Below are 27426 nucleotides of genomic sequence, written 5' to 3' on the forward strand. Positions count from 1 at the left end.
AGCGCTGTCATAACCTCTCTATGCCAACCAATATATGCACCATTACAGCGCTGCATTCTCACAATAATGTTCCCACATTAATCTAAAACCCATAATCAAATGGAATACGATATATACATATAAACCATTTTTTTAAAAATAAAAATGAAAATAAAAATAATCATTCTTAAAGTCATAGTGCCATAGTATACAGCAACTCCCTATACCCTATTAAGAGAGACTGAACTAAAAGAAATAAATATATGGGAGATGTCTGTTACTTCTTAAAGTTATAGTATCGTTACAGACAGCAACCTCCCACATTTCATCAAAGGAGACTGAAAATGGGGGAATAACAATATCATCACCATCCTCACGAGTTGTTTAAAAAGCAATTCATATCTATGTCGATGTTAATACCTTTAGGCTCCAACGTATCTAATTCATATATCCATTTGGTTTCCAACCGTGACAACTCACGGATTCTATTGCACCCCCTCCAGGAGGGTTTTAGTTTTTCAATACCATACATCTTAAGTTGACTTAGTCTACATCTATGATTGTTTACAAAATGTCTTGGCACACTATCGAGGATATGACCAGAACTATGTATTCAATGAAAGAAAAAGAGTGGCAGATGTACCTAGAGAACAGACACTACAGAAGAGAGTGAGGGAGAATACAGGTATTGATTTCCAGTTTATAACTGGCTTCAATCAGCAGTACAGGGAAGTGGAAAAAATTGTTGGTCCCCCATTTTCAGTCTCCTTTGATGAAATGTGGGAGGTTGCTGTCTGTAACGATACTATAACTTTAAGAAGTAACAGACATCTCCCATATATTTATTTCTTTTAGTTCAGTCTCTCTTAATAGGGTATAGGGAGTTGCTGTATACTATGGCACTATGACTTTAAGAATGATTATTTTTATTTTCATTTTTATTTTTAAAAAAATGGTTTATATGTATATATCGTATTCCATTTGATTATGGGTTTTAGATTAATGTGGGAACATTATTGTGAGAATGCAGCGCTGTAATGGTGCATATATTGGTTGGCATAGAGAGGTTATGACAGCGCTGTATTTATATATGTAGTTTGTGTGTTGCCGCAGCAACGAAATGAACTGGATTGTGAGGGGAGAATCACTTCCTGGATGGTGGCCGGGAGTTTTTTAGGATATAAATAGGGCAGCGTGGACGTCACATCGTTTAGCCCCTGATGAGCTGTTATCAGCGAAACGCGTAGGGCGTGGCTTGTGTGACGTCAACGCGTACATGCGTAACGTGTGACGCGTACGCCATCAACAACAGCTGAGTGGTGTCACTTGCGTGATCCCCGGCTTGGCGTCTTTTTATTCTTTGAAGTTGCGGCGTGGAAAACGGTTTGGACGGCGGGAGGCGGCCACCCGGGAGCTGATTCCTCCCAGCTTACAGACATTGTGATCCACTAGCCCGCCGCTTTGAACTATTGTTGCCAAAGTCTGTTTTTAACATTTTTTTAAATAAAAGAGGATAATGCACTAGTAGAGGCGGGTCCTCTCTCTTTTATTTTTTATCTCCACAATCATATGCGACTAGAAAGGAGAGCCCAGCAGAGCCCAGCAGAGTCCAGCAGCGCTAGCAGCCGTGGGGGAACACCTGACAGCCAGAGAGGCGACGGGGGGGCCAACACCCCCGGAAGCGAAATTAGGTCACGTGTGACCTTAGGATCTGGTGAGTCTGTACCCGCAAGGGGGCCTGCATTTCCTTACTGTATTGGGTGTCTATTGTGGATGAAGGGGGAGCGCGTGATTATTTTCCCATAAAGACTGTTACCAGAACAACCTGGTTTATCTTGCAGCACCTCCAATTGAATTTACCTCGGACTTTGTGTTTAAATAATTGTAGATTTTTTATCAAGGTGGTTTTGTATCATCTAGGTTGATTACTATATTATATCCTGTGAGCGCTGAAACCTTTTTTGCGAAGCCCTAAGAGCCGATTGACTTAAAGGAATACTGGAGGGGGGGGGGGGGGGGATGCACGGGCATCCCTTCCACTAACACCCACGTCATCTGGTGCACTTCGCTTGTGCAGTAGTTGTGCGCAGGGGAAGGAATGCCTGCGCAGGTGCAGAAGAGTTGACCTGCTGGGCGGGGTCGTGATCATTACGGGTGGCCAGCAGGACCACAAGGAGGACCGAGGCTGCGGTGAGGGAATGAGATGGCTGTTTGAGACTGGAGGAAGCCCCAGGTGAGAAACATCTGTTTAACCCCTCTCATATTGGAAGTCCTTTAAAGGAAACCAGAGATGAACGCTTTGGCACAAAATAAACATATCCCCCGATAGATTTTACTAAATAAATACTATACCTGGTATTTGTGCTGCTCTGGTGTGCCGTTTTTTGTGTGTTTTTTTTTACTAAAACTCCATGCAAAATACAGATCATCAGAAAAGCATATTATTTAGTGGGCTGTGTGCAAAAGGAAATCACCATTTCTAAAAACCTCTTATGACTAACAAATATAGATTTTAAAAAAACATTTTTTCGATTTTCCTCAGCACCAGCAGCTCCTCCCATCTCATAACAAGCTCTCTGTGACGCTGCCAGTATACATAGCAGGAAAGCAGAGCCACAAGGGGGCAGTCTTGGGCTTGAAAAAACATCAGAGAAGACAGACTCAAGCGAGACTGAATGCTCAGTCGGGGATTTTATCAGGGCTGTAACAAGCAGGCTGAGCAGTGAGGAATGAAACAGAGAGTAGGGTAGGTGTTTTCTCTAATGTTCCCACTGATGTATATGGTAAATACATGAGGGTGCTTTGTCTCTGGTTCACTTTACCCACTTCACCCCAGACCAGAGCAATTTTCACCTGTCAGCGCTCCTATGTTTCATACGCCAATAACTTTATTACTACTTGTGACAATCCAGCCCCGCGATCCCGTCGAGATCTACTCCCGTTAGCGTATGCAGGAAGTACGGGTGCAGACTGACAACGAAGACCGGTTGCTGGATCGTCAGAGGGAGAAAGAAAGGCAACAGTGCGTGCCAATCCCGTCTAATCTGCTCCCGTTAGCATACGCAGGAAGTACAGTGAACAAACTGACAATAAGGATTGATCGCGCAGCTGACGACAATATGTAATGGGACAATTATCCACCAATACCGGATTACTAGGCCACTGTTGCCATGCAGGTCTCATGCACTAGAGACTGCTGGAGGCAAATTCACTGTGTGCGTAGTAAACGGTTAAGATTGGTTGGAGGTGCCCATATATGATGCAATCTCGAATTGTATTTACAATCGAGAGACAAAAGTTATCGATTTCGCACAGGAAATCTGGTACTAGCTAATCCTAGAAGGAAGAAATGGTTATTTACAACCTAGCTAGCAAATCAACAATTTATAAGCAAATAATAAAACAATGCGGTAGTATGACTGACTCTTCAGAGGGCAGATTCGTTATAGCAGCAATCAGATGACCAGAACAGGCACAAGACTGAACGATAAAAATCGTTAGTTTTATTCTAAAACTACATACACACAGCTTACTTTAGAACAGATTGATTTGATAGAAAGAGAGTAGAGATGAAAAAGAAACAGAATGTCTTAATATACAGTTCAAATACCGTTATTGGTAGTCCATGCGGCAATCTCAAGTCTTTGGAGGAAAGATCAAGATGGCGGTTTTGCCATGCGGCCAGAGACCTGCTGGCCTGTCAGATGTTATAGACAAAGATTCCAGATGATGGACTTGGACTTCAGAGCTTTCTGGGCTCTCTGTAGTTATAACCCCCACTCCAGCAGGAGGGGTTAGGGGGCGTGGATCACACACCTCTTTGGAACAGGAGTTATGCCCGCCCCTCTCATGGACACAGGAATATACCTGAATCATGATAGGTATGCTAATCTGCGAACCATACAGGTTATGTTAAATCTAGTAACATTTTTAGGTTTGTCAGAATTTATCAAGAACGTTGATACCAAACTTGGGGGATCAGACCCCTGGGGTATTAGAGGGTTATTTTAAAACAGTCTTACGCTAGATCTGGGAGTCCGATTGGTCCGTAAACCTCTCAGAACCAGCGTCCTGCGGAATCCCACAACCTGTGCAGATTTCATGGGCATAGAGATTTGCTATGCCATGAATGATGAAGAAAATGTGAAGGAAATATGGATATTGGGATTCCTGAGGTCACAGTAGGTCAGCTGCTTCCAGAGAGAAACTGATAAGATCTGGGCATTTGCTAGCTCTGTGTGGAGATGTGAAAGCTAGAGATACCATTCTCCCAGAAACTTGGGCTTTAAGATTTATGCCAGGCTTATCTGTGATGGATGGGGCTATATAACTTCCCAGAAATGCTAGGTGACAAATTTCACACAAAACTGCCAGGGCTTGCAAGCAGAGCCAGGAAGGAGAGAGAAAAAAGTGATTTAAAACCAACAAATGTCATTTTGGTTGGTTTGCAAAGAAACTGGAGTTTGTGACTCTATGACGCATTCGATATGTCATATCGACGGCGTCACACTACTTATCACAGCAAAATGATCTATAACTTGTTTTTTTCCGCCACCTATTTGAATTTCTTTGGGCGGTACAATATGCTAAGAATTATTTTATTCTAAATGCATTTTACCAGGAATAATAAGGAAAAAATAGAAACAAAACATTTGGCCTTCATAGTTTCAAAATAAAACATGCACCTGGGAATAAAACCCACATATTGTATTTGCCCATTTGTCCCGGTTATTACAACATTTAAATGATGTTCCTATCACAATGCATGGCACCAATATTTGATTTGGAAATAAAGGTGCATTTTTTCAGTTTTGCGTCCATCACTAATTACCCCACATATGAAAATATCACAGTAATATTCCCTCATTCCATACTTAGTAAAAAAAAAAGCGTGTCCCTAACATAACTATTTATATTTTTTATTTATTTATTCATTTTTTAAATTTTTTTTTACAAGTGTTTTGTTTTGGTAACTATGGGGGGGGGGGGGGGGAAGGAGGTATTAATTTATTTAATTTTAAGTGTGTAAAATGTCCTTATAATCCCTGTAGCCATGATCTTTGCTTACAGGCACCAATTGCAGCTGTGCGGGTTCCAACGGGTAAGCGTGTGTGTGTGTTTGGGGACGTTTTAAAACATCCTGTGTCTGTTAAGAGGGACCAACAGGCCGTTTTAAGGAGAACCCGAGGTGGGATTTACTTATGTTAGTGGGGCACATAGGCTGGTTGTGCACACTAACACCAGACTCTGTTGCCCCATGGTGTGCCTCCAGGACCCCCCTGCGCGACGCTATACCCCCCGCAGTGCTAGCGGCAGCGTGTCGCCAGCACAATATTTACCTATGGCTGTCTGTTAGCGCCGCTCCCCCGCCTCCTCCGTATCGGCGCTACCCGCCCGCGTCACTTCCCTCCAATCAGCGGCGATACAGAGGAGGTGGGGGAGCGGCGCTAACAGACAGCCATAGGTAAACATTGTGCTGGCGACACACTGTGTGTCGCCAGCACTGCGGGGGGTATATCGGCGGGCAGGGGGTCCTGGAGGCACAACATGGGGCAACAGAGGCTGGTGTTAGTGTGCACAACCAGCCTCTGTGCCCCACTAACATAAGTAAATCCCACCTCGGGTTCTCTTTAAAATGGTGGGTGGGCAGGCAGAGCATAGGACAGGCAGGCAATTTTTATTGTTTTAGATTAAATAAATATGTCCGCTTCCATATCCCTCTCACATAGGGCCGCCTTCAGAGCAGTACAAGAGGTACTGCTGTATGGGGCCCCAAGACAAGACAGTCTCTGGGGCCCAAGCAGTGGCAGTTACACATGGGCCCCAGCTGTCAATCACTACTGCGACGTGGCCCCTTTCAGCCACATGAGCTGTGTGGGGAAATGCTGTTGATGCCAGCTACTGTATGTCACCTATACCTGGAGGACACACAGCAATACAGCATTGTGTCTCTGCCTCATCGTGGTGTGGCCCCATCCCATCATGCTGTGGCCCCACCCCTTGTGAGTCTATTATGGCAGGTGGAGGAGGCCTGCTACAGCACGAGGCCCCTCTGGCCACTACAATACACCTAGCATTGCAAGCTACCATATTAGATTGTGATTTGACACGTGAAGGCACAGGGGAGTTACGGGGCCCAGTAGATTTGCCCAGCATGGGGCCCAGAACATTCTGAAGGTGGCCCTGCTCTCACAGGTGTGCTTTAACTGAAAGAACAGCAAGCGGGAGGAGTCACTCTCTTACCGTCACTGAGCCACAGTCACATTCCTCTCCATGCTCCACAAGGCCATTACCGCACTCCGGAATGCTGAGTACCAGGCCTGGATCAGGAGGATTCCGCAGGCAGGCTCCGCCTCCTCTTGTGATCAGCGACTCAAAGTCATCAGCGCTGCAGCTGCTGAATTTCTGTCCACCACTAGAAAGAAAAAATGGAAGGAGCATGATACAAATTGCTAATTACAAGTATCTCCTAATACGCCAGCATTAGGAAATTCAGACCATTACAAAACAATGGGCTACACAGGGCTAGAGTTCAGGAAAGGCCACAAAGGCCCGTGCCATTGTCTGCTGCCCAAGGGGGCGGCTGACAGACATAGAAGTTAGGTGGCTGCTTATTATTATTCATTTGTTAAAGGATACCCGAGGTGACATGTGACACGATGAGATAGACATGTGTATGTACAGTGTCTAGCACACAAATAACTATGCTGTGTTCCTTTTTTATTTCTCTGCCTGAAAGAGTTAAATATCAGGTATGTAAGTGGCTGACAGGAAGTGACTACAGTGTGACCTTCAATGATAAGAAATTTACCCTTTTATCTCTTTCTTGATCTCAGAAGCCATTTTCTGCTAGGAAAGTGTTTTATAGTTGGAATTTCTTATCAGTGAGGGTCACACTGTAGTCACTTCCTGTCTGAGTCAGGACTGAGTCAGCCACTTACATACCTGATATTTAACTCTTTCAGGCAGAGAAAGAAAAAAAAGAAGACAGCATAGTTATTAGTGTGCTAGGCACTGTACATACACATGTCTATCTCATCATGTCACATGTCACCTCGGGTATCCTTTAAGAGAAGACTGCTTTACAGAAATGTTACACATGGAAGGAGGGGCTCCTCGCCACTGAAAGTTCACCTAAGCATGGGTGTAGCAATCACCCCTGCAACCCCTGCCATTACAGGGGGGCCAAGAGGCTTTATGGGCCCCTCCTACTTCCTCTCCCCAACGGCAAGTGCAGCCAATTAGCAAGAAAAAACACATATGTTTACATAAACCGTGTGCAAGGAGCATGTGTAATTTTTTTCCTGCTGCCATTCACCGTCTCTCGATCACGTGACCAGTGTGGGGTTCGGAGACCAAGGAGTCACCATGCTACTATTTTTGCATTTTGCAGGGAGGCCCTGTTAAGTCTAATTATATAGCTGTACCTAGGGGTAGGAAAAGTATAAATCAGGCTCTGTATGTAGACGAGGAAAATATGTACCCACTCTACACAGCAGTAATAACACATTAGGGGAAAGAGAGCCTTGCCCAGGGCCGGATTTACCATAAGGCACTGTAGGCACATGCCTACAGGCGCCTGATGATGGAAAGGCGGCTCATTCCCTTACCCTAGTGCCTCCTTCTCTATGCAAAGTGTAAATGAGAGGTTACTCACCCTGCGCTCTGCATTCCACAGATGAAATCTCCCTCCAGTCGGGGGCTCCACTAGCTACTTAGTATTAGGTAGCCAGAGGTACCTTTAGTATTAAGGGGCATCTGTAGCTACCTATGCTGGGCAAGAGACGTAAGGGAGAAGTGACAGCTGGGACAGCCAGCACGCTTGCAGTGCGGTTCGGTGTGGGTTTATAGGGTCGTGAAGGGTGAAGCCTAGGGTGCCAGGACATCTGTGCCTATAGGCTCCTGTGATGTAAATCCAGGCCTGGCCTTGCCCATTTGAGCATATTCCGTGTTTCCCCAAAGATAAGACAGTGTCTTGTATTCATTTTTGCTCCAAAAGATGTGCTAGTGCTTATTTTCAGGGGAAGGCTTATATTTCTATCAGGAAGTGTCTCTCAGCAGAACATTTTCTGTTCCTTTGTACTGTGTTGTTCCTGGATTTGAAGGAATGCTACTGTACAGATCAGGCACCCGCCCTGTCATCCCTGCACACACGATAACCATGCTGTGTGTTGGTATGACAGGACCGTTACCCAGTCACCACTGCACCGTTGTGTCCCCGCTTGCTGGCCGCCTCTTCTTCCTCTTTAACTTCCACTAGGGTTTATTTTTGGGGTACAGCTTATATTTCAAGCATGTTCAAAATTCCAGCTAGGGCTTGTGAGAATCCAGCCCCGTGATTGCGTCGAATCCGCTCCCGTTAGTGTACGCAGGAAGTACAGGTGCGGACGGACAACGAAGACCGGTTGCTGGATCGTCAGAGGAAGAAGGTTAATGCGACAGAGCGTGCCAATCCCGTCTAATCTGCTCCCGTTAGCATACGCAGGCAGTACGGTGAACAGACTGACAATGAAGATTGATCGCGCAGCTGCCGACAACATGTAATGGGACAAGCCCTCACCAATCCCGTATTACTAGGCCACTGTCTCATGCACTAGAGACTGCTGGAGGAAAATTCACTGTGTGCGTAGTAAACGGTTAACATTGGTTATAGGTGCCCATACATGTACAATCCCGATACAATCGGTAAATTAAAATTATCGATTTCACCCTGGAAATCGGGTAAATACATTGCCACCACTCTCTCGTGTTCTGTAGGGAGGAGAGAGACTCCCGCTATCATAATACGGTAGCCAGCCCAATCACATTCAACACGCTATAGTCACCGTTCGGGGAATAGTCACTTCCGACCAGTGGTGCTTTGAAATTTCGCATGCGTGAAATTTCGCATCGTAATTCGCCATTTTCCATCGTAATCGGAATGCGAAATTTACGGGAGGATGCGTAATAAATTACATGTGGACCGTAATTATGTATCGTAATTTTGTATGACTTCGTAACTTCGCGAAATTACGGTTCATTACAATATTCAGGGCCGGGCCGAGGCAGAGGCTGGAGAGGCTCCAGCCTCAGGGCGCAGTGTAGGAGGGGGCGTACAATTCATTCAGCTGTCATTCCCAATTGTGTTTGAAGCAGAAAGAAATAAGAAAAGGGGATACATAGCAGTGACTGCAAGCCAGATAATTAGATATTAAGGTGTTGGGGAGGTTGGGCGCCCTGTGGCCCTCTTAGTCTAATAGCAATCAGTGTGTGACGGCTGGGATGGGAGGGATGGAGGGGTGCACTTTGCTGTCTCAGCCTTAGGTGCTGAAGGACCATGTCCCGTCTCTGACAATATTAGTCATTTTGCATTGATGCACGCTTACAAATTTCCGCATGCAGACATGTTATGTTAGCGACGCGCATGCGCTGTATAATGCGTATGTTTATACGCATCATAAGCTTGATTGTACGCATTAAAATATAGTATGCGCATGCGCACTGGCTAGTTAAGTGATGCGTAATTACGTTACGCAATTTCGTTTACACGCGTAGTATCGTAGCCGTAACTACGCTGTACCCGTAACTTCGTAAATTACTACGCGAAGTTTACTGCGAAAGTTTTACGATGCGGAAAACTTTGCGAAATTTGCGAAATGAAGTTTTTGGCCATTACGAGCACCACTGCTTCCGACGGCTTAAAGACTGTGAACAAGGTGACATTTAACGAAAGGTTACTGGGTCCATATATGATGCAATCTCGATTGTGTCCAATTGAGAACTAAAGTTTTTTATTTCGCACAGGAAATCGGGTACTAGCTAATCCTAGAAGGAAGAAACGGTTATTTACAACCTAACTGTAATGATCGCTGCTGCAGCAGGCATTGCTGGAAGTAGTAGTGCTGCAGCTCAGGTAGTTCTCATCTCTTTACATGCAAGCTGCATAGCTTTGTCTGCCTTTCCCTGCTGTCAGCTTGTGACTGATTATCATTCACCTGTGTGGGAATCTGCATGTCTGCTCCCATTGGATGACCTCAGTATAAAGATCTGCTTCCTGCAGGGTTTCCTTGGGTTTTCATAGCTTCAGTTTAAGCCTGTCTTGCTGTCGCTTCAGCCCTCGATCGTGTTTCTTGTTCTAAAGATACTTTGCTGGTTTTGCATCATATATTGGTTCATTGCCAATATATATGCATACCAGCACGTTTATTATTTTCCTTGTATTCGTGTTACGTTGATACATCAGTGTCGCTGATACACGAACTGTTTATTTCCTGTGTTCAGTTAGTCAGCCTTCCAGCACGTTTTGGTAGTTTGCGCGTACCGTGAGCACCCGTGCTGAGCTAGTTATCCTGTTCCTGGTCCTGTTTGTGGATTGCGTTCATCTCTGCGAAGAGATAACGAATCCTTCTGAATCCTGTTCTGTTACCGTTTGTGGATTGCGTTCATCTCTGCGAAGAGATAGCGAATCCTTCTGAGTCCTGTTCCTTGTATTACTCCAGTCCTAGTCAGCGTTCCTGCTTATGTCATATATCGGTTCATTGCCGATATATACATATGTTAGTCAGACGTTACAAATAGTTTCATTGATAGCTGTAATTGTAATACGCTAGGAAAACATACTTATTGTATATTTGTCTGTGTTACGTTCATCTATCTTGATCCTGCTATTTCCTGACTATCCTGTCCTGTCTTTGTGAGGCACGCCATCGCCGCAACGCATTGGCTGCCTCATTCCAGTCTGTGTTATTGTGGACGCTTGCTGTCACTAAGTAGTGGCTAGTTTAGCAAGCGTTCATTCTGTTTACCTGTCCTGATCTCCTCAGTTCTGGTTTGTGCGCTCAGCGCTACTTTGCGCTGAGACGTTATAGCGAAAGCATTGTTTGTGGCTGTCAGATCTGCACCGGCTCTGTGCGCCACAATCTCCTGTTGGAGTCAGTCCTCCCCTCCACTATACTAGGGATAGCCTGTTTCCTTGTGCTAGTGTGTGTACCTCCTCCACATCAGCTCATGCGTTGCATGCTGACTGTGGAGAATACACCACCAAGCCTTACATTATGAAAACCCCATTACCAATCCCCATTGTGGGGGGGATTCCCAGAAAGTATGACACTGTTAATTATGGTTCCTGTTCCTTTAAGAAATTTGAAGAACTTAACTCTGAAACAGAAAATGAGTTTTTCTCTGAATGTGCCAGGTTCCTGGCCAATCCCGATCTCCAAGCGACTTCTGTTTCAACCTGGGCACTCCAACTAAGTTATATTTTGTTTAAAGGGGAATTATTCCAGTGGGCATTTGATGTTCTCAATCATTCCGATTTGAAAGAGAGACCGCTGGAATTTCTAGCGTTTGTGATCCATAACTGGTTGCGCATAGATCCATTGCCTTTTCCTCTTAATGAACTCCTGGCAGCAGGCCAATCAGCTACTCCTTCAATTGCTTGCAAAAATGTTCAGCAAGCAGAAAGTGTTACTGATAATTTTCCTGCAGCCTTGAATAAATCACCAAAAACAGCAGGGTCTAAGGCAAAACGCAAACGTTCTAAGAAACGTGTCCGATCTGCAGAGTCGTTATCCTTAGCGACTGAGACCTATAATGAGATTCTGCCATTAACAGATAATGAAATGCAATTGTCTTTCAGGGGAGTTAAATGGACTTATGAAACTACTAATGAACTTTCCTCCCTGGCTAGGGAAAATAAAGATTTTTGTTTAAAAGAATTATCTGAGTATGATTATGAGGAGATATTACAGAGTATTGAACAAATCAACTTATTTGTGAAGCAAGGAAAGTTTGCATACACTACAGTTCAGCACTTGCTAGAGGTATTGGAGATTCTTAGGAATAAGGAATCTGCCAATCACCTGCTAATTAACCCAATATATGTCCCTGCTACAATCATATCTGCAAACCATGATCTGCCTGTTAAGTATGCTTGGAATCCTCCATTTGAGAAAGGAGAGCTGGAAGCTCTGGTCAATGAATGGAAGAATGATTCAAGTTCATTTTGTCAATTTTACAGTGCAAAAAGTGAATTAGTATTGAATGCATGCATTAAGTCGGCCTATAACCTAATAAAAACTGGTGTGTGTGAGTATGACTTTGTGGCTCCATTGATTGATGTGTGGGAACTGATTTTGGATGATTTTTATGTGACTCCGAATTCGCAAATTTGGCGTTCTGACCCGCCTGCTTCAGCACCTTTGGCTGATTCAGCAGGTGATTCGGAGCTCTTTTTGTGTGAAATTGAAGTTCCTGCAATTCCACCCTGTACCATGGATAACTCAGTGTTACTTACCAGTAAAACAGAAGCCACTGATACATTCTTAACCTTGCCCTGCGCAAATTTCTCAGCAGAGAATCCAGAGGTCCTGCTGACTTCCGAGTCCAGCCTAGCCAGTACTCATGACTCTTTGTTCAGTGAAACAGACACCAGAAAAATCTTGCCTGTCTCTGCAAACACTTCTGCAGAAATTACCTGTGTTAATAAAGTTCAACTCCTGTCTGATCCAGCAGATGCCAATAGATGCACTACATCAGTTTCCGAGTCCCAGCAATCCTGTCCAGAAACCTCAGAACCCCAGCATCTGAATTTTCCAATTTTACAATTGAATGGTGATTCAGATGCGCAAACATTGTGTCTTGATCTTCCTGTTTCTACACCTCGCTCTAGTTTCGTGAATAGCTCAGAGCATCTGCTATGTGAACCTGAAATTGCAGAATTATTACCTTGTTCAGAAAATGTTCCAATAAATTTGCCCTGTACCATGAATTGTGCAGTAGATCTCTCCAATGAAACTCAGGTCACAGGATCATTATGCTGTCCAGCAGGTGCTTCCATGGTTTTGCCCTGCAATATGGACTGTTCAGTGATCCTGTCCAGTGAAGCTGTGGTCGCAGAGTCTTATGCTTCACCCAGTACTTTGGATACTTCAGACCCTCTAGCAGAGGAGTCTGAGGCCCTGCTTACCTCAGTTGGTGTTGCAGTAATATTCACTTGTCTAGCAGCTGTTTTGGAATTACAGTCTGCTCTAATAAAACTTGATGAATTTCTGCCCAGCAAAGCAGAAGCCATTGAAATACTGTCCTCGTCAGCAAGTGTGTTAGATACCTTGCCCTGTATACAGTCTGATTTAACCAATGTTGTTGAGTCCCTCTCCAGTGTTGTAACAGCCGAGGAACTCCAGCCCTGTCCTCTGAATGTTTCAGAAGTCTTGCCCTGTAACATGGATAATTCTGATTCTCTGGTCAAAATAATAGAAATCTCAGAATTTCAGTCCGGTCTGATGAGTGTTCCTGAAACCCAGCCCTGTATCCTGAAAGATTCTGGTTCTCTGGCCGCTGTGGCAGAGGTTCCAGAGTCCCCTTCCTGTCCAGGGAATTCCTCAGTTTTGCCTAGTTCAGTGGGGGCTGCTGCAATACTGACTTGTTCTGCAGCGCCTCATGAGCTCCAATCCAGTGTATTAGATGAGTCTCTGTCCAGTCCAGAGGTAGTTGTGGAGTCCCTATCTGGTTCAGTGCATACATCAGAAGATTTGTCCTGTCTTGTTAGTGCCCCTGAATCTGATTTGTTACTGACTTTGCTGGAATCAGCGACATCTAAGTCTGATCCTGCATTCTCGTGTAAAAGTCCAGTAGTTGCGAAGTCTAGTCATGATGATTTTTTTTTTGGCCAGTCCTGGTTTTGGTCCTGTCTTGGCTGACCCTGAGGCTCACAGTTCCTTGACATGCCCAGAGGTTTCTCTTGTGCCAGTGTGCCCAGATGTTCTTTGTGTGCCAGAATGCCCAAGTGTGTCTAAGGTATTAGCGTGCTCTGATGCTTCCTTAGTAGGAACATGTTCTGATGTTGCCAGTCTGCCTGCATGCCCAGAGATGGTTCTGGTCCCTGAAAGCCCTGATATTGATGTTTGTCCTTGTGGCCCTGACTCGGGAATTGCCCTAGGTTCCATAGGGGTTCTTGATAGTTCTCCATGTGAGCCTAAAGGGCGTTCTGACCTATGGGGATCTCTTTGGAGCTTCAAGGTGTTCTGGGAGGTCTCTGAGAAAACTTGTCCTGGTGCCTTGGACTGGTTCAACAGTGGGTTTTGTGTTGGTAAAGACAGTCCCGGTGGGCATTGCAAAGGCTTTGGCGTTTTTGAACGGTTCCTGGAAGGCGGTGGGTTTCGCTCAGGGAGTTTCGGAGGGCTTTCTTCTGGAAATCATGGTTCTGATGGGTGTCACACTGGGGCTTGTAGTACTGATGGGCATGGTTCTGTAGGTTCTGGTTCTGATGGGTCCAGTCTTGTGGGGACTGATTCTGGAATTCGGTCTTGCCGGGCTGTCCCGGTCATCATGAATTATCAGTCAGACTGTTTTGTTGGGAATTTCAGTTTTGAAAAGCGTCTGGAATCCACTTTTAAGGGCGGGGGTACTGTAATGATCGCTGCTGCAGCAGGCATTGCTGGAAGTAGTAGTGCTGCAGCTCAGGTAGTTCTCATCTCTTTACATGCAAGCTGCATAGCTTTGTCTGCCTTTCCCTGCTGTCAGCTTGTGACTGATTATCATTCACCTGTGTGGGAATCTGCATGTCTGCTCCCATTGGATGACCTCAGTATAAAGATCTGCTTCCTGCAGGGTTTCCTTGGGTTTTCATAGCTTCAGTTTAAGCCTGTCTTGCTGTCGCTTCAGCCCTCGATCGAGTTTCTTGTTCTCGTTTCAAGGGTGTTTATTATATAATAGATAAGTTCACATTGACATCTTATACAAATCACATATCAAGTCCCCCTTGGGGGAATGTCAAAACTTGAAACAGTGATAATATAGGCATTCCAACCGAGGTTGGCATATCATACAAAAAAAGAAAATGTTTTAACTCAAAATCTTACCTATTTTACAATAGTAACATTATAGTCAAATATATTTAAACATCCAAATTTTTCTAATGTTTTATTAGGGAAGGGGGAGGGGGGATGAAGGGGAGAGGGGGTGGAAAGGGGTGAGTCTATCCCATGAGTGGGGGTGCCACATCATGCCAATGGGACAGAGATAGGGAGAAAAGAGGAGGGGGGAGAAGGGAAACGGAGATGGGGGGGGGGGGGGGTTTGGGACAAGGGAGATGTGTAGAGGGTACAAGGGGAGGGAGAGGGGATGGGTACTGGAGGGGGGGGGGGAAAGGTCTCCCTTGAGGGAGGGAGAGCCCCTAATAGATAATAGCTATTTGAACATATAAAATCTATAACAAAGATGTCCTTTCTCTCCTCAATCCAACATATCTTTAGCAACTATTATTTAAAGATTTGACGCATCAACACCAGGGAGGGTCTAAGTGGTCAATACACATGAAGAGTATAGTTTAGTCCTTCATTGTCCTGGAACTCAATCCATGGGGCCCAAGTAGCAAAGAAAGAATCAATTCTATCATGAACTTTTGCTAAGATGTGCTCTGAGAGCATGGCCTCATTAAGTTTTGTGAATACCGATTGGGCATTGAGTGTTGGGGACTTCCAGCTATGGGCGATTTGTCTCCTTCCTAGGGCCATTATATGGTGTAGTAATTTATTGGAGGTCTGGGTAATTTTATAGGGTTTATTTCCTAGTAGGGCAACCGTAGGATCAAAAGGGATATTGGCGTTAAGTATAAGAGAAGTCCGTCTCCAGACGGTATTCCAAAACGATCTTACCACTGGGCATTGCCACCACATGTGCCACATGGTACCTTTCTGTCCACATCTCCTGGGGCACATCTCACTCTGATCTGGACAAAATGCATGTACTCTCGCTGGAGTGAAATATGTGCGATGTAACAATTTTAATGACGTTTCCACGGAGGAGTAAAACAAACTATGTTTTAACATGGTGGTGCAACAATGGCCCCACTTGCTTGCCGACATTTCCTTGCCAGTTTCCCGTTCCCAGTCCAACTGGTACTTATATTTCTCCTCGGGATCGTCTCTAGATAGCATAAAGTAAAAGTCAGATATGAGACCCTTGTTCAATGGTCCATTTCTGCATCTTGTCTCAAAGAGTGAATATAGGCATATTTCTTTGGTTGTTTGGAGTTTGTCAATATAATCAAATATTTGATATGCCCTAGGGAGTTCGTGGCGCGGTATTTCTTTTTTCACTCAAGAATTGTCTGAGTGAGGTTAGGTGGAAGGCCGAAGTAAATTTACCTAATCTGGTGAGACCCTTTGATGACCACCAGGAGAAAAGTGAGGCGTTCCAACCTGGTGGAAAATCTGGGTTTCCGATAATAGTGGACATAAGAGTGGGCTGGGATTGAAGCTTATAGACAAATCTGAGGTTTAGCCATAGTTTGATGGCCGAACCAAACACTGGAGATAGTTCATAAATCTTTTTCATTGGAATTTTTGTTGCCCACATTACGCCCTGTGTAGTAAGTGGGTGTATAAGCCGGGATTCGATGTCAACCCAGAGGGGTGCCATGCTCCCCGAGTTTACTAAGACTAATTGGGAGAGTCTGGCAGCTTTAAAATATGTCATAAGGACGGGTAGTTTGAGGCCTCCTCTATCCTTTGTCCTTGCTAGTGTGGAGTAGCTTATCCTGGCTTTTTTGTTGGCCCATATGAACTTATGGATCCTTTTTTGGAGTTCTAGTACATGGGAGCGTTTAATTGTAATAGGAAGAACTCTAAAAAGATATAAAAGTCTTGGGAAGAGGGTCATCTTGACTGAGTGGGCTTTACCAATTAAAGACAAGGGCAGTTTCGACCAGGAATCCAGATCCGCTGAAAGCTTTCTATATAATGGGGGGTAATTAACATCATATAAGTGATTGGGGTTTAGAGATAAGTTTATTCCGAGGTATCTTATATATTTGGATTGATGTTGTAGACCTAAAGAGTCTGCTAGGTTCTTAGCAGTCCTAGTTGACATATTGGAAATCATGATCTCAGACTTGTCCCTATTGAGCTGAAACCCAGAAAAGATAGAAAAGTCCTGGATAACTTTAAACAGATTTGGGATGGAGGTATGTGGTGATGAGAGGGTCAATAATATATCGTCGGCAAATAAATTTAGTTTGCATTGTCGTTTACCTATTTGAATTCCAAGGATCTCAGATGATGTTCGTATTTTGGTAGCCAATGGCTCAATAACCAATGCAAAAATACCCGGGGATAAAGGGCATCCCTGCCTCGTGCCCCTACAGATGGGGAATCTTGTTTGAGAATGGGATGGTAATTTTAAGTATGCGTAAGGGGAGGAGTATAAAATTTTTATTGCGTTAATGTATTCACCAAAAAACCCGAATCTCTGGAGGACAGACATCATGTATGGCCATTTAATTTTATCGAAGGCTTTTTCCATGTCTAGTGATAAAAGTGTTAGGCTTTGGGAAGATTTTAAACAATGATGTTGGATATCCAGGACTTTTCGAATGTTATCCGGGGCCTGCCTTTGAGGTATAAATCCCACCTGGTCTTTGTGTATCAACGCAGGTAGGACTGAATTTAGCCGAACAGCAAGAATAGAGGTGAAAAGTTTGTAATCTATACCGAGGAGAGAAATGGGCCTGTAATTTTTCGGGGATAGGGGGTCTCTGGGTGGTTTATGGATAATACAAATAGCCGAAGCTAAGAATTCTTGCGGGGGGGTCTTACCTTTTAGTAGGGAATTAAAGAATTTTAATAAGTAGGGGGAGAGTACATCCTCAAATTTTTTATAATACATAGATGGAAACCCATCTGGGCCGGGGGCCTTAGCCCTCTTGAGCCTTTTTATAGCCTCATGCAGTTCTTCTCCAGTTATCGGAGTGTTGAGGGTTTTTGCTGTATCTTGGGTAAGCTTAATGCCTATGTTTTCTTTTAAAAATTTCTCTTTTTGTTCAGAAGCTATGTTTGGGTTGTCGTCCTTATATAGGTTTTGATAAAAATCTAAAAATGTTTCGTATATCCTATCTGGATTCGAGGTCGTCTTACCCGTCTTATCCCTAATTTTAATAATTTTGTTAGACACTTGCTTATTCCTTAGCCTCCTAGCCAACCAATGGTTCGGCTTGTTGAGTTGCTCGTAGGCCAAGGCTCCTGTCCATCTTATGGCCTTTTCTATGTCCTGGCCCAGTATAGTGTCTAGTTGGGTTTGAAAATCATATATCTGCCTTTGTAAGTATCTGGAGGGGTTAGTTTGGTTCAAATTGTGTAGGACATTGATCTTCCTTTCCAGCTCTGTAATTCTTGCACCTTTCTCTTTTCTAGATTTAGCTGAAATTCTCATTAATTCACCTCTCACTACTGGTTTGTGTGCCATCCATAGGGTTCCCTCCCCTATGTCATCCGTGGCATTCTCCTGGAAGTAATTGTTTAGGGTGTTTTCTATATTTGAACATATGTCAGGATTAGTTAATAGAGATTCATTAAGCCTCCATTGAGTTCTGATTGGCTTGGGGAATGGAGAGTCCATAACCGTTAATACGATCTCGTGGTCTGACCACGGGCACAAAATATGTCTGGAGTATGCCAGGGACGAAGCACAGAGGGATGGAATAAGTATTAAGTCTATCCGGGAGTAGGTGTTGTGAGGGGCAGAGAAGTAAGCGTATCCTCTCTTATTTTGATTGTGTTCTCTCCAGGAATCTATAAGAGAATGGACTTTAAATATGTCATTAAACAGCGCCTGGGTCTTTTTGACTATTGATGGCTTTGAAGGATGAGTCCTGTCAATTTTGTCATTCGGGGCTAGGTTAAAATCCCCTGCCCAGATTAGGCTGTCAAATTGGAGAGTGAGAAGGATTTCAGATATCCCAGAGAGAACAGAATGCGCATTTTCCGGGGGAGCATAGACATTAACAATACACAATTGTTTATTTTCATGGGTGCCTAGAAGGATAACATATGTTCCATTATCTGCTTCTAGATGTGTTGTTATATCAAATGGAAAATTATCTGAAATGAGTGTAATAACTCCTCTGCTACGTTTTTTGTATGAGGACAGGAACACCCTAGAATACCTTCTATGGAAATGTTTCGGGGGATTTTTATCAGAGAAGTGAGACTCCTGTACACATATAACATCAGGAGAATGTTTGGTGTACGCTTTGAAGGCCTTACTCCTCTTGGCAGGTGAGTTGAGACCCCTGGCATTGTGCGTCAAGACATTAATAGGAGTGAATGAACAATTGGCTAACACTATGATAACTACAGAGAGGGAGATTGGACATCTGAATCAAAAAAATAATGTATGAGTAGTTGTTGTAAGAGATGGGGCAGGTACTCGCGAACTGTTTGCAATGTGACTCAGTGAACACGGAAAGTGTCACTTTGTCAAGCAAGTGGGTGACAGTCAATATATAGGTGACAAGCCACCGAACTTTGCTCATTGGGGGTGCAGTGTAGTATGCAAGCTGACTACCGTAAATAAGCTTACTAAATCTATTATAGATAGTACACTATCAAGGCCTATAAATATTATATGGCAAGATCTAAACATATTTAACATCTGACATTTTGTAGGTCATGAAGAAATGGCATGCATGTAGTCCGTATATGCAAAGGAAAAAGGAAAGGTTAACCAGGCATAAAGCGAAAAGCATTAATTTCGTTACCAATATTTATCAGGCATAATGGAGTAATAGTCCTGACGATCCAGTGTATCTCAAGAAGGGGAAGGATTGGTCCTCCAAGTGTGGGTAGATTATAACCATAAAATCCTGAGGTAATCATTCTTGAGCTGATCCTCTTTCAGGGGAGTTCCGGTTCGGTGCAAGGTTCCTGGAGGAGGCCCATGCCCTGTTCTGCCGCAACTCTCTCCTTGGTTTTGGGGATTGATGCTCCTGTTGTGGCTTTGGGTCCGGAATTGTGAATGATATTCCAGCTTCTGTGAGGGCTTCAGCTGCCCCGTCCGGGGTCTTACAGACGAATTGTTTATTGTTCTTGCGAAAAATGAGGGCGAAAGGGAACCCCCACTTATATCTAATGGAAGCTTGTTGGAGGGCTGTGGTATAGGGCTTCATGTTCCTCCTCTTTTGAATCGTTATTGGCGCAAGGTCTGCAAAGAGTTGGACAGACTGAGGAACACCTGGGAGGCTTTGTAGGTCTCTGGCGGCCAAAAGGATATTGTCTCTTATATCTTCGCTAGTAAGTTTCGCGATTATATCTCTTGGTAAGGCAGAGTTCCTTGGGCGTACCAGGGCTCTGTGAATACGAACCGGTTGGAGCCTGATTGAGTCTATTTGTGGAAGTAAGGCATGGAACAAGTTGGCCGCCATGGCTGGTAGGTCCTCTACGGACTCCGGGACCCCTCGAATCCTAACGTTGCCTCTCCTGCTCCTGTTCTCGAGGTCTTCTAATTTATCCTCAACGAAATCAAGCCTTTCGTCGTGCTTTTCGATGGTTGCTGTGTTAGCATTGGTAACTAGTACCAAGTCGTCGGCTTGGTTTTCTAGAGCTGTTACTCTTTCTCCAATTTCGTCAATGTGAACTGTTAGCTCAGTGACCGCCAATTTCAGCTCAGCCTTTAGTTCCGCCCGAAAAATGTTAGTGATGGTTGTAAGCATCTGTTCTGCTGTCATTCCACCAATTTGTACTCCAGAGATATCAGCTGGGTTTGTGCGGGGCGTATTGGGGAGTGTGTTTGAATTATATTGGGCCATAGGTGCAGAAGCGTCCAGATATACGCTTGTTCCATAGGCTGAAGTTAGTGCTGTTGCGGCTGAAAATTCGCATGGTCCCATTGGTAGTGATGGTGTGGATGCGACCAAACCGTCGCCTGTGGTGTTGATTGAAGTCGCGTTCGACGCATCCAAAAGTACGCATGGTGTATTAGTTTTAGTCTGGGATGCGTCCGTTTGTACGCATGGGCTAGTGTTCCATGCGGCTGTCTGTTCGCGTCCCCCCGTGATGACGTCACACACCTCCGCGGTAGGCACAGCGATAGCTCGGCCAGGGGAAGGAGCCCGATTTTGAGGGTCAGACGTACCTTGGCCAGGTGGGCAGGAGGCTGTGAGCACTGGGGAAGGTGGCGCTCTCTGTCCGGGTGCCTTAGTTGTGGTGTGTGATGAGCTGAGCCATCTTGGAAAATCGTCTGTTGAATCTCAGTGGAGAAAGAGGAGGTAAAGAGCTGGTTCTACTTCTAATAGGATAAATCCGAGGAGATCGCTGCATTGCCTGGATCATCAGCTTTCAGATGAGGTATTAGGTGCCTTGATCGGTGCGTTCTGTCGGCAGTTCTTATGCTTGCATTGCAGAGCTCACAGAACCTGCATCTGGTCTGTGGCACTGCTCAACAGCGCCCCCGAGTTTCTTGTTCTAAAGATACTTTGCTGGTTTTGCATCATATATTGGTTCATTGCCAATATATATGCATACCAGCACGTTTATTATTTTCCTTGTATTCGTGTTACGTTGATACATCAGTGTCGCTGATATATACGTACACGAACTGTTTATTTCCTGTGTTCAGTTAGTCAGCCTTCCAGCACGTTTTGGTAGTTTGCGCGTACCGTGAGCACCCGTGCTGAGCTAGTTATCCTGTTCCTGGTCCTGTTTGTGGATTGCGTTCATCTCTGCGAAGAGATAACGAATCCTTCTGAATCCTGTTCTGTTACCGTTTGTGGATTGCGTTCATCTTTGCGAAGAGATAGCGAATCCTTCTGAGTCCTGTTCCCTGTATTACTCCAGTCCTAGTCAGCGTTCCTGCTTATGTCATATATCGGTTCATTGCCGATATATACATATGTTAGTCAGACGTTACAAATAGTTTCATTGATAGCTGTAATTGTAATACGCTAGGAAAACATACTTATTGTATATTTGTCTGTGTTACGTTCATCTATCTTGATCCTGCTATTTCCTGACTATCCTGTCCTGTCTTTGTGAGGCACGCCATCGCCACAACGCATTGGCTGCCTCATTCCAGTCTGTGTTATTGTGGACGCTTGCTGTCACTAAGTAGTGGCTAGTTTAGCAAGCGTTCATTCTGTTTACCAGTCCTGATCTCCTCAGTTCTGGTTTGTGCGCTCAGCGCTACTTTGCGCTGAGACGTTATAGAGAAAGCATTGTTTGTGGCTGTCAGATCTGCACCGGCTCTGTGCGCCACAATCTCCTGTTGGAGTCAGTCCTCCCCTCCACTATACTAGGGATAGCCTGTTTCCTTGTGCTAGTGTGTGTACCTCCTCCACATCAGCTCATGCGTTGCATGCTGACTGTGGAGAATACACCACCAAGCCTTACACTAACTAGCAAATCAACAATTTATAAGCAAATAATAAAACAATGCGGTAGTATGACTGACTCTTCAGAGGGCAGATTCGTTATAGCAGCAATCAGATGACCAGAACAGACACAAGACTGAACGATAAAATCGTTAGTTTTATTCTAAAACTACATACACACAGCTTAATTCAGCCCACAGATAGATATACCTGTTCGGCAGAACAGATTGGTTTGAGAGAATAGGATGAAAAGAAACAGAATGTCTTAATATACAGTTCAAATACCGTTATTGGTAGTCCATGCGGCAATCGCAAGTCTTTGGAGGAAGTCCAAAATGGCCGATTGCCATGCAGCCAGAGGCCTTTGTGAGAAATAATAAGATGGAGATTTTGGCCCGTGTCCTGGCGGGCTGGTCGATTGATGTTGATTCGACCTCAGATTAAAGGTGAAGGATGCTTGACCTCTGTGTCATGGGAGTTTTGTTCCTCACTGTAGGTGGGGGGAGTTATGACACGTACAAGTCCAGCCTTGTGCAATTTGAATAAGGCAGTGCCCCGTTAGGCAGGGAGAGATTTTGGGCCAATTCATGTTTTGCCCGCTCTCTGCGTGCCCGTAGGTAACATCGAGAACCCGAATGAATATTCATAATCAGCGTAAGTGTGTGAATCTGCTAATACCAAACACGAGGAGCAGATATGACTCATAACAGATTTTCTACACCTCCCCCTTGCAGCCTGGGTTTGGAAGCATCTAGCTTGTCCAAACTCTCTCAGCACCTGCACCAAGTTGAACCTCAGAACTGGTGCACCTTTCAGTGGCCTAGGAACTTTCTATGCCATGAATTATGAGGAAAATGTGGAGAACATATGAATATGGGGCATCCAGGTCACATGGGGGTCAGCTGTTGCAAGGCCTTAGTCAGCTGGGAGCTGGATTTTTTTGATCTCCCAGGACATGGGGCCAGGTGACAAACCCTGCTGAGATCGATGCCTCCAGGTCTCCAGCGAGGCCTTTAATTGAATTTTGTCAGGCTTATCTGTGATGGATGACATCGTCACATAGCAGGGGACTATGCCCTTCCAGGACACAGCTTTTCACACATAGGTGAGGGGTTTTGTAATTAGAAGCTACCAAAGTGCCAGGGAAGAGAGAGGAAAGAAAAGTTGATTTAAACCAAAAAATGTAATTCTGGTCGGTGGTCGCTTGCAATGAAACTTGCGTTTTGTCGCTCACATGACGCCTAAGCAGTTTTATCGTCACAGGGCTTATTTTCAGGATAGGTCTTATTTTCAGGGAAAGAGGGTATTCTAAGGGGTTAAGAGGTAGAACACTACTTTTAGGCCCCGTTCACACTGCACGCGTTTCCAGCCGCGTTTTGGAAGAGAAGCCTTTATTGCGAGAATTAGAAGAGTTGACCAGTGGCGTCAACTCTTCTATTTCTTAAGGCAAAGGCATCAAGGCAAATACCCCAGGGCCACCGAGCACTGCCAGTCCCCCAAACCTCCCCATGTCTCAAACATGTGTCTCCCCCCCCGGGACCCCCGAGGTTGCCGCCCCCGAAGTTGCCATCTGCTTCAAGTATGTCCTCCCCGGGGCCCCCTGCAAAGTTTTGCCAGTAATATCAACTGACCTGTCCCAGCGCCTGGTCCCTCAGTGGTCTTGTCTTCACCCATCCATCCTTGCCAGCTCCCTCTTCTAAGGAAACCGGCACATGCTGTTATGTAATAACATGCACCGGGTCACTGATAAAAGGGAGCCAGCAAGGATGGATGGATGAAGACAAAAGCACGGAGGGACCATGTGCCAGGACAGGTGAGTTGATATTACTGCCAAAACTTTGCAGGAGGCCCGGGGAGGACATACTAAAGCAGGCGGAGATGGGGGGTGGGGGGTTAGGGGGCCCCCAGGTTAATTTGTGCCTCTGTGTGGCTTCACCAGCTCTGCCAGGGCCGACACTTTCATTAAGGCAAAGGGGGCAATTGCTCCCAGGCCCCGAAGTCCATAGGGGTCCCCCAAGCATCTATTCCCCTTTTAAAAATTAAATTTGTGGTGCTGCGGGCCTCCGAGTCGCTTGTAGAGGCAGGGAGTCATATACTTTACCTCATTCCCCGCCAGCCAGTTGCCATGGTTTCCCCCACCTTGCACTTCACCTTCCACCTTTCTTCCTGGTGGTAAAGCGCACGCACTGCGGACAACTGCAGTGGTGCTCTCCCCGTCGTAGGAAGCATGTGAAGTCACGTCAGTACGTCCATGGCTGCGAGGAGGCGCTCTACTATTGCCGTGGTGCGTGTGTTTCACAACCAGGAAGAAAGGAGGCTGAGGAAACCATGGCAACTGGGCAGGTGTGGAATCAGGTGTATGCCTCCCTGTCTTCTCACTTCGGAGTAGTGGAGGGGACTGGGGACAAACCTTCAGGGGAGGAGAGCCCCACAGCTTAAGCTTGCCCCATGGGACCCCTTAAACCAACCCTGCATAGTTCTTCTACCGTAGGTTCTTTCTGGCCCTTCCGCTTCAGCCACTAGGTGTCCTCTGGTCTTTGCATTCCTCTTGGTCTTACGCACATCATGTGAAGTCATGTGATGTGTAGAGAAATCTAGACTTTGAGGAGGGCAGAGACCAAAGAGGACACCTAGTGGCTGCAGCCGGAGTGCCAGAAAGCCTCAACGGTGGAAGAGGTAAGCCCCGTCCTTCTCTGCCATCGCACTGATCCGTGGGTCTGACACAGAAGGGGGAGCAGGCGATGGGTGCCCTGGTGGAGGAAGAAGCCCAGCCACTTCCTTCCCTCTGGGCACTGGTGGGGGAGTCTGAATGTAGGAAGGTGGGCCCCCTAAAACTTTTGCAGGATGGCCCCATAATGCATACAATAGGTACGCCCCTGCTTGGTGACAAGATTGCCCCATGCTAGGTTACAGCAGGACATACGTGCCACCACCAGGAGAACATAGATCTAGAAGTGACTTTCCATGGCTAAGCTAACTCAAAAGGTTTTGGGGTTAAAGGGGAACTGAAGAGAGAGGTATATGGAGGCTGTCATGTTTATTTCCTTTTAATCAATACCAGTTGCCTGGCAGCCCTGCTGGTCTATATCTCTGCAGTAGTATCTGATTAAAACCAGAAACAAGCATGCAGCTAGTCTTGTCAGATCAGACTTATAAGTCTGAACCACTGAAACACCTGATCTGCTGAATGCTTGTTCAGGGGCTATGGCTAATAGTATTAGAGGCAGAGGATCCGCAGGGCTGTCAGGCAACTGGTATTGTCTAAAAGGAAATAAACATGACAGCCTCCATATACCTCTCTCTTCAGTTCCCCTTTAAAGACCACATAGTGAGCTAGGTCAGTGGCAGCGGTGGCTCGGGGAGGGGGTTCTTGCTGGTGCTACCCCACAGCAACTCCGTTGCACCCCTATGAAGTTTGGGGCAGCCCAGCAGATGGAGGAGAGAGGACTAGCAGCAGCCAGCCAAGTAAGAGAGAGTCACTCACCTTTCCGCTCACCTCCAGCGCCGAAGCTTCCCCTTCCCCTCTGTCATCTCCCGCCTCTGTGTATCTCTCTGCAGCTGGCGTTTCCTGTCATGTGATACCACACCTACTTTCCAATGCATGGACACACCCATTTCAGCAGCTACCCCGCCAGTGAACCAGCGCCTGCATAGAACCCTCAGTACAAAAATCCTGGAGCCTCCCCTGGTCAGTGGGGGGAATAACAAAGTGTTAGGGGCATCCTCATACCGTGCCATCAATACTTACATGTCTGCGCTATGCATTATGTATGTCCCTGGACACCCGCTATCATCATGGCCCATTCCAAGCACGTGGCCGAGTTCATGAGCCATAACTGTGGCATGCGATGCAGGGGTGGAGCTGAACTGCAGACAGAAATATGGAGTCATTAGTCAAGTAAGTACAACGGCAGTGAATTAGAGCAAAATAAATGTCTGTGGAATACTCACACCCTGAAAACCTTAAAGGAATACTATTGATTGAAACGACTTTTTTTTTAATACTCTATATTAGTGTACACATTACCACTAGTGCTAGGGGCACTTTATTTATTCACCCAGGTCTCTCTCTCACTATCCCTGCTTAAAAATTCATTTCTCACACAGCTCATAGTAGTTTGGGTCACCCTGAGCTGCTTGGTTACTCTGTCACACAGCTCACAAATATATTTTACTGTGTCACTCACAGCAAGCAGGAGACATGAGGAGAAAGGCTGATCTGAGGTGGTAACAGGTAACTAAATGAGCTGTAATATTGCTGGAATATAACTAGCTATAACACTAGTCTGTGTTTACACTCAGACTGGTTGCCTGGCTGCCTGCTTGTGGTGATTCACTCCAGGCTGCATCCACTTTACAAGCTGCTGAGAGGGGCAGACCACTGTTTACAATTAGCATTATTAGTATCTTTATCAGTCAAGAGAAGCAAAGATAATAAACACACATTGCTAGAATCTTTAACCCCTTACCACCATATCAACAACATTCTTTCAGCAAGGCGATAATTAAACTATAAACTGAGGAGTTGATAGCAACTCCCCTGTGCAGAGACATGGTCTAGCCCTCTGGGAGCCCTCAGTATTTAGATACATTTTGTAACCAAAACTGATGGAGGATTTTACAGCTGAGAGGAACAGCTGTGTGAGGAATCAAATTGCTCCTAGTACTTGTCCTAATGTGTGCTACAACATACAGCATTTCAGAATAAATGCATACATCGATAGTATTCCTTTAAAGAGGACCTCTTTCACAGGAGAGAAGTAAAACCGAGAAGCCCACCCTGTGTGTATTTAAGATAACAGCCTGTCTAATTCGCGTGCATAAAAAGAGGCGCGAGGAAAAATGGGCGCTGATAGAAAATGAAATCGTAACAAAAGATCAAGATTGTTTTCAAATGGGCACAAAGTGAAGGCAAAAACATGTAAACGATAAGTATAAATAAATCCAGTACTGCTGCACTTGTATATTTCACCGATCACATGTAGGGGAGAGAAGAAACAGAAAGGGGGACATAGGGTGTAACGTAGGAACTGTATCACCCTCCGTGAGATGTCACACACTACCAAGAGCCGTGAAAAAGTCCCAAACGTGCCAACACTGCCACCAACTCTCCCTATGAATTAGCTGCTCACCCTCAGTTTTCTTGCTATAAAGCGTGGTCACCGGCAGCCATTGCCATCAATCATGAGGAAACATAGATTCTAGAGCCAATGTAAAAATAACATAGCGTAATCCTGTTTATTAAAAATATAAACCCTGCTACACAGTACTGCTTACAATGTGCATTCTTTAAAATCAGCGTATCACATAAAATACTGCACCGC

The 27426-nt window shown here is 45.2% G+C and overlaps 1 protein-coding gene across 2 annotated transcripts in view; it reads right to left on the reverse strand.

The window, feature by feature from the left end:
- Positions 1 to 27426, reverse strand: part of LOC137535685 (disintegrin and metalloproteinase domain-containing protein 9-like) — a 166056-nt gene that overhangs the window by 70673 nt on the left and 67957 nt on the right. For both annotated transcript variants that reach the window (XM_068257550.1, XM_068257549.1), the window contains exons 11-12: positions 25851 to 25969; positions 6223 to 6394 (exon numbers count right to left, since the gene is read on the reverse strand). In XM_068257550.1, coding sequence (XP_068113651.1) covers positions 6223 to 6394; positions 25851 to 25969 — 291 coding nt within the window. The remainder of the gene's footprint in view (positions 1 to 6222; positions 6395 to 25850; positions 25970 to 27426) is intronic.

Source organism: Hyperolius riggenbachi, chromosome 10 (assembly GCF_040937935.1).
Source record: "Hyperolius riggenbachi isolate aHypRig1 chromosome 10, aHypRig1.pri, whole genome shotgun sequence".
In the NCBI taxonomy this organism is placed as follows: Eukaryota; Metazoa; Chordata; class Amphibia; order Anura; family Hyperoliidae; genus Hyperolius; species Hyperolius riggenbachi.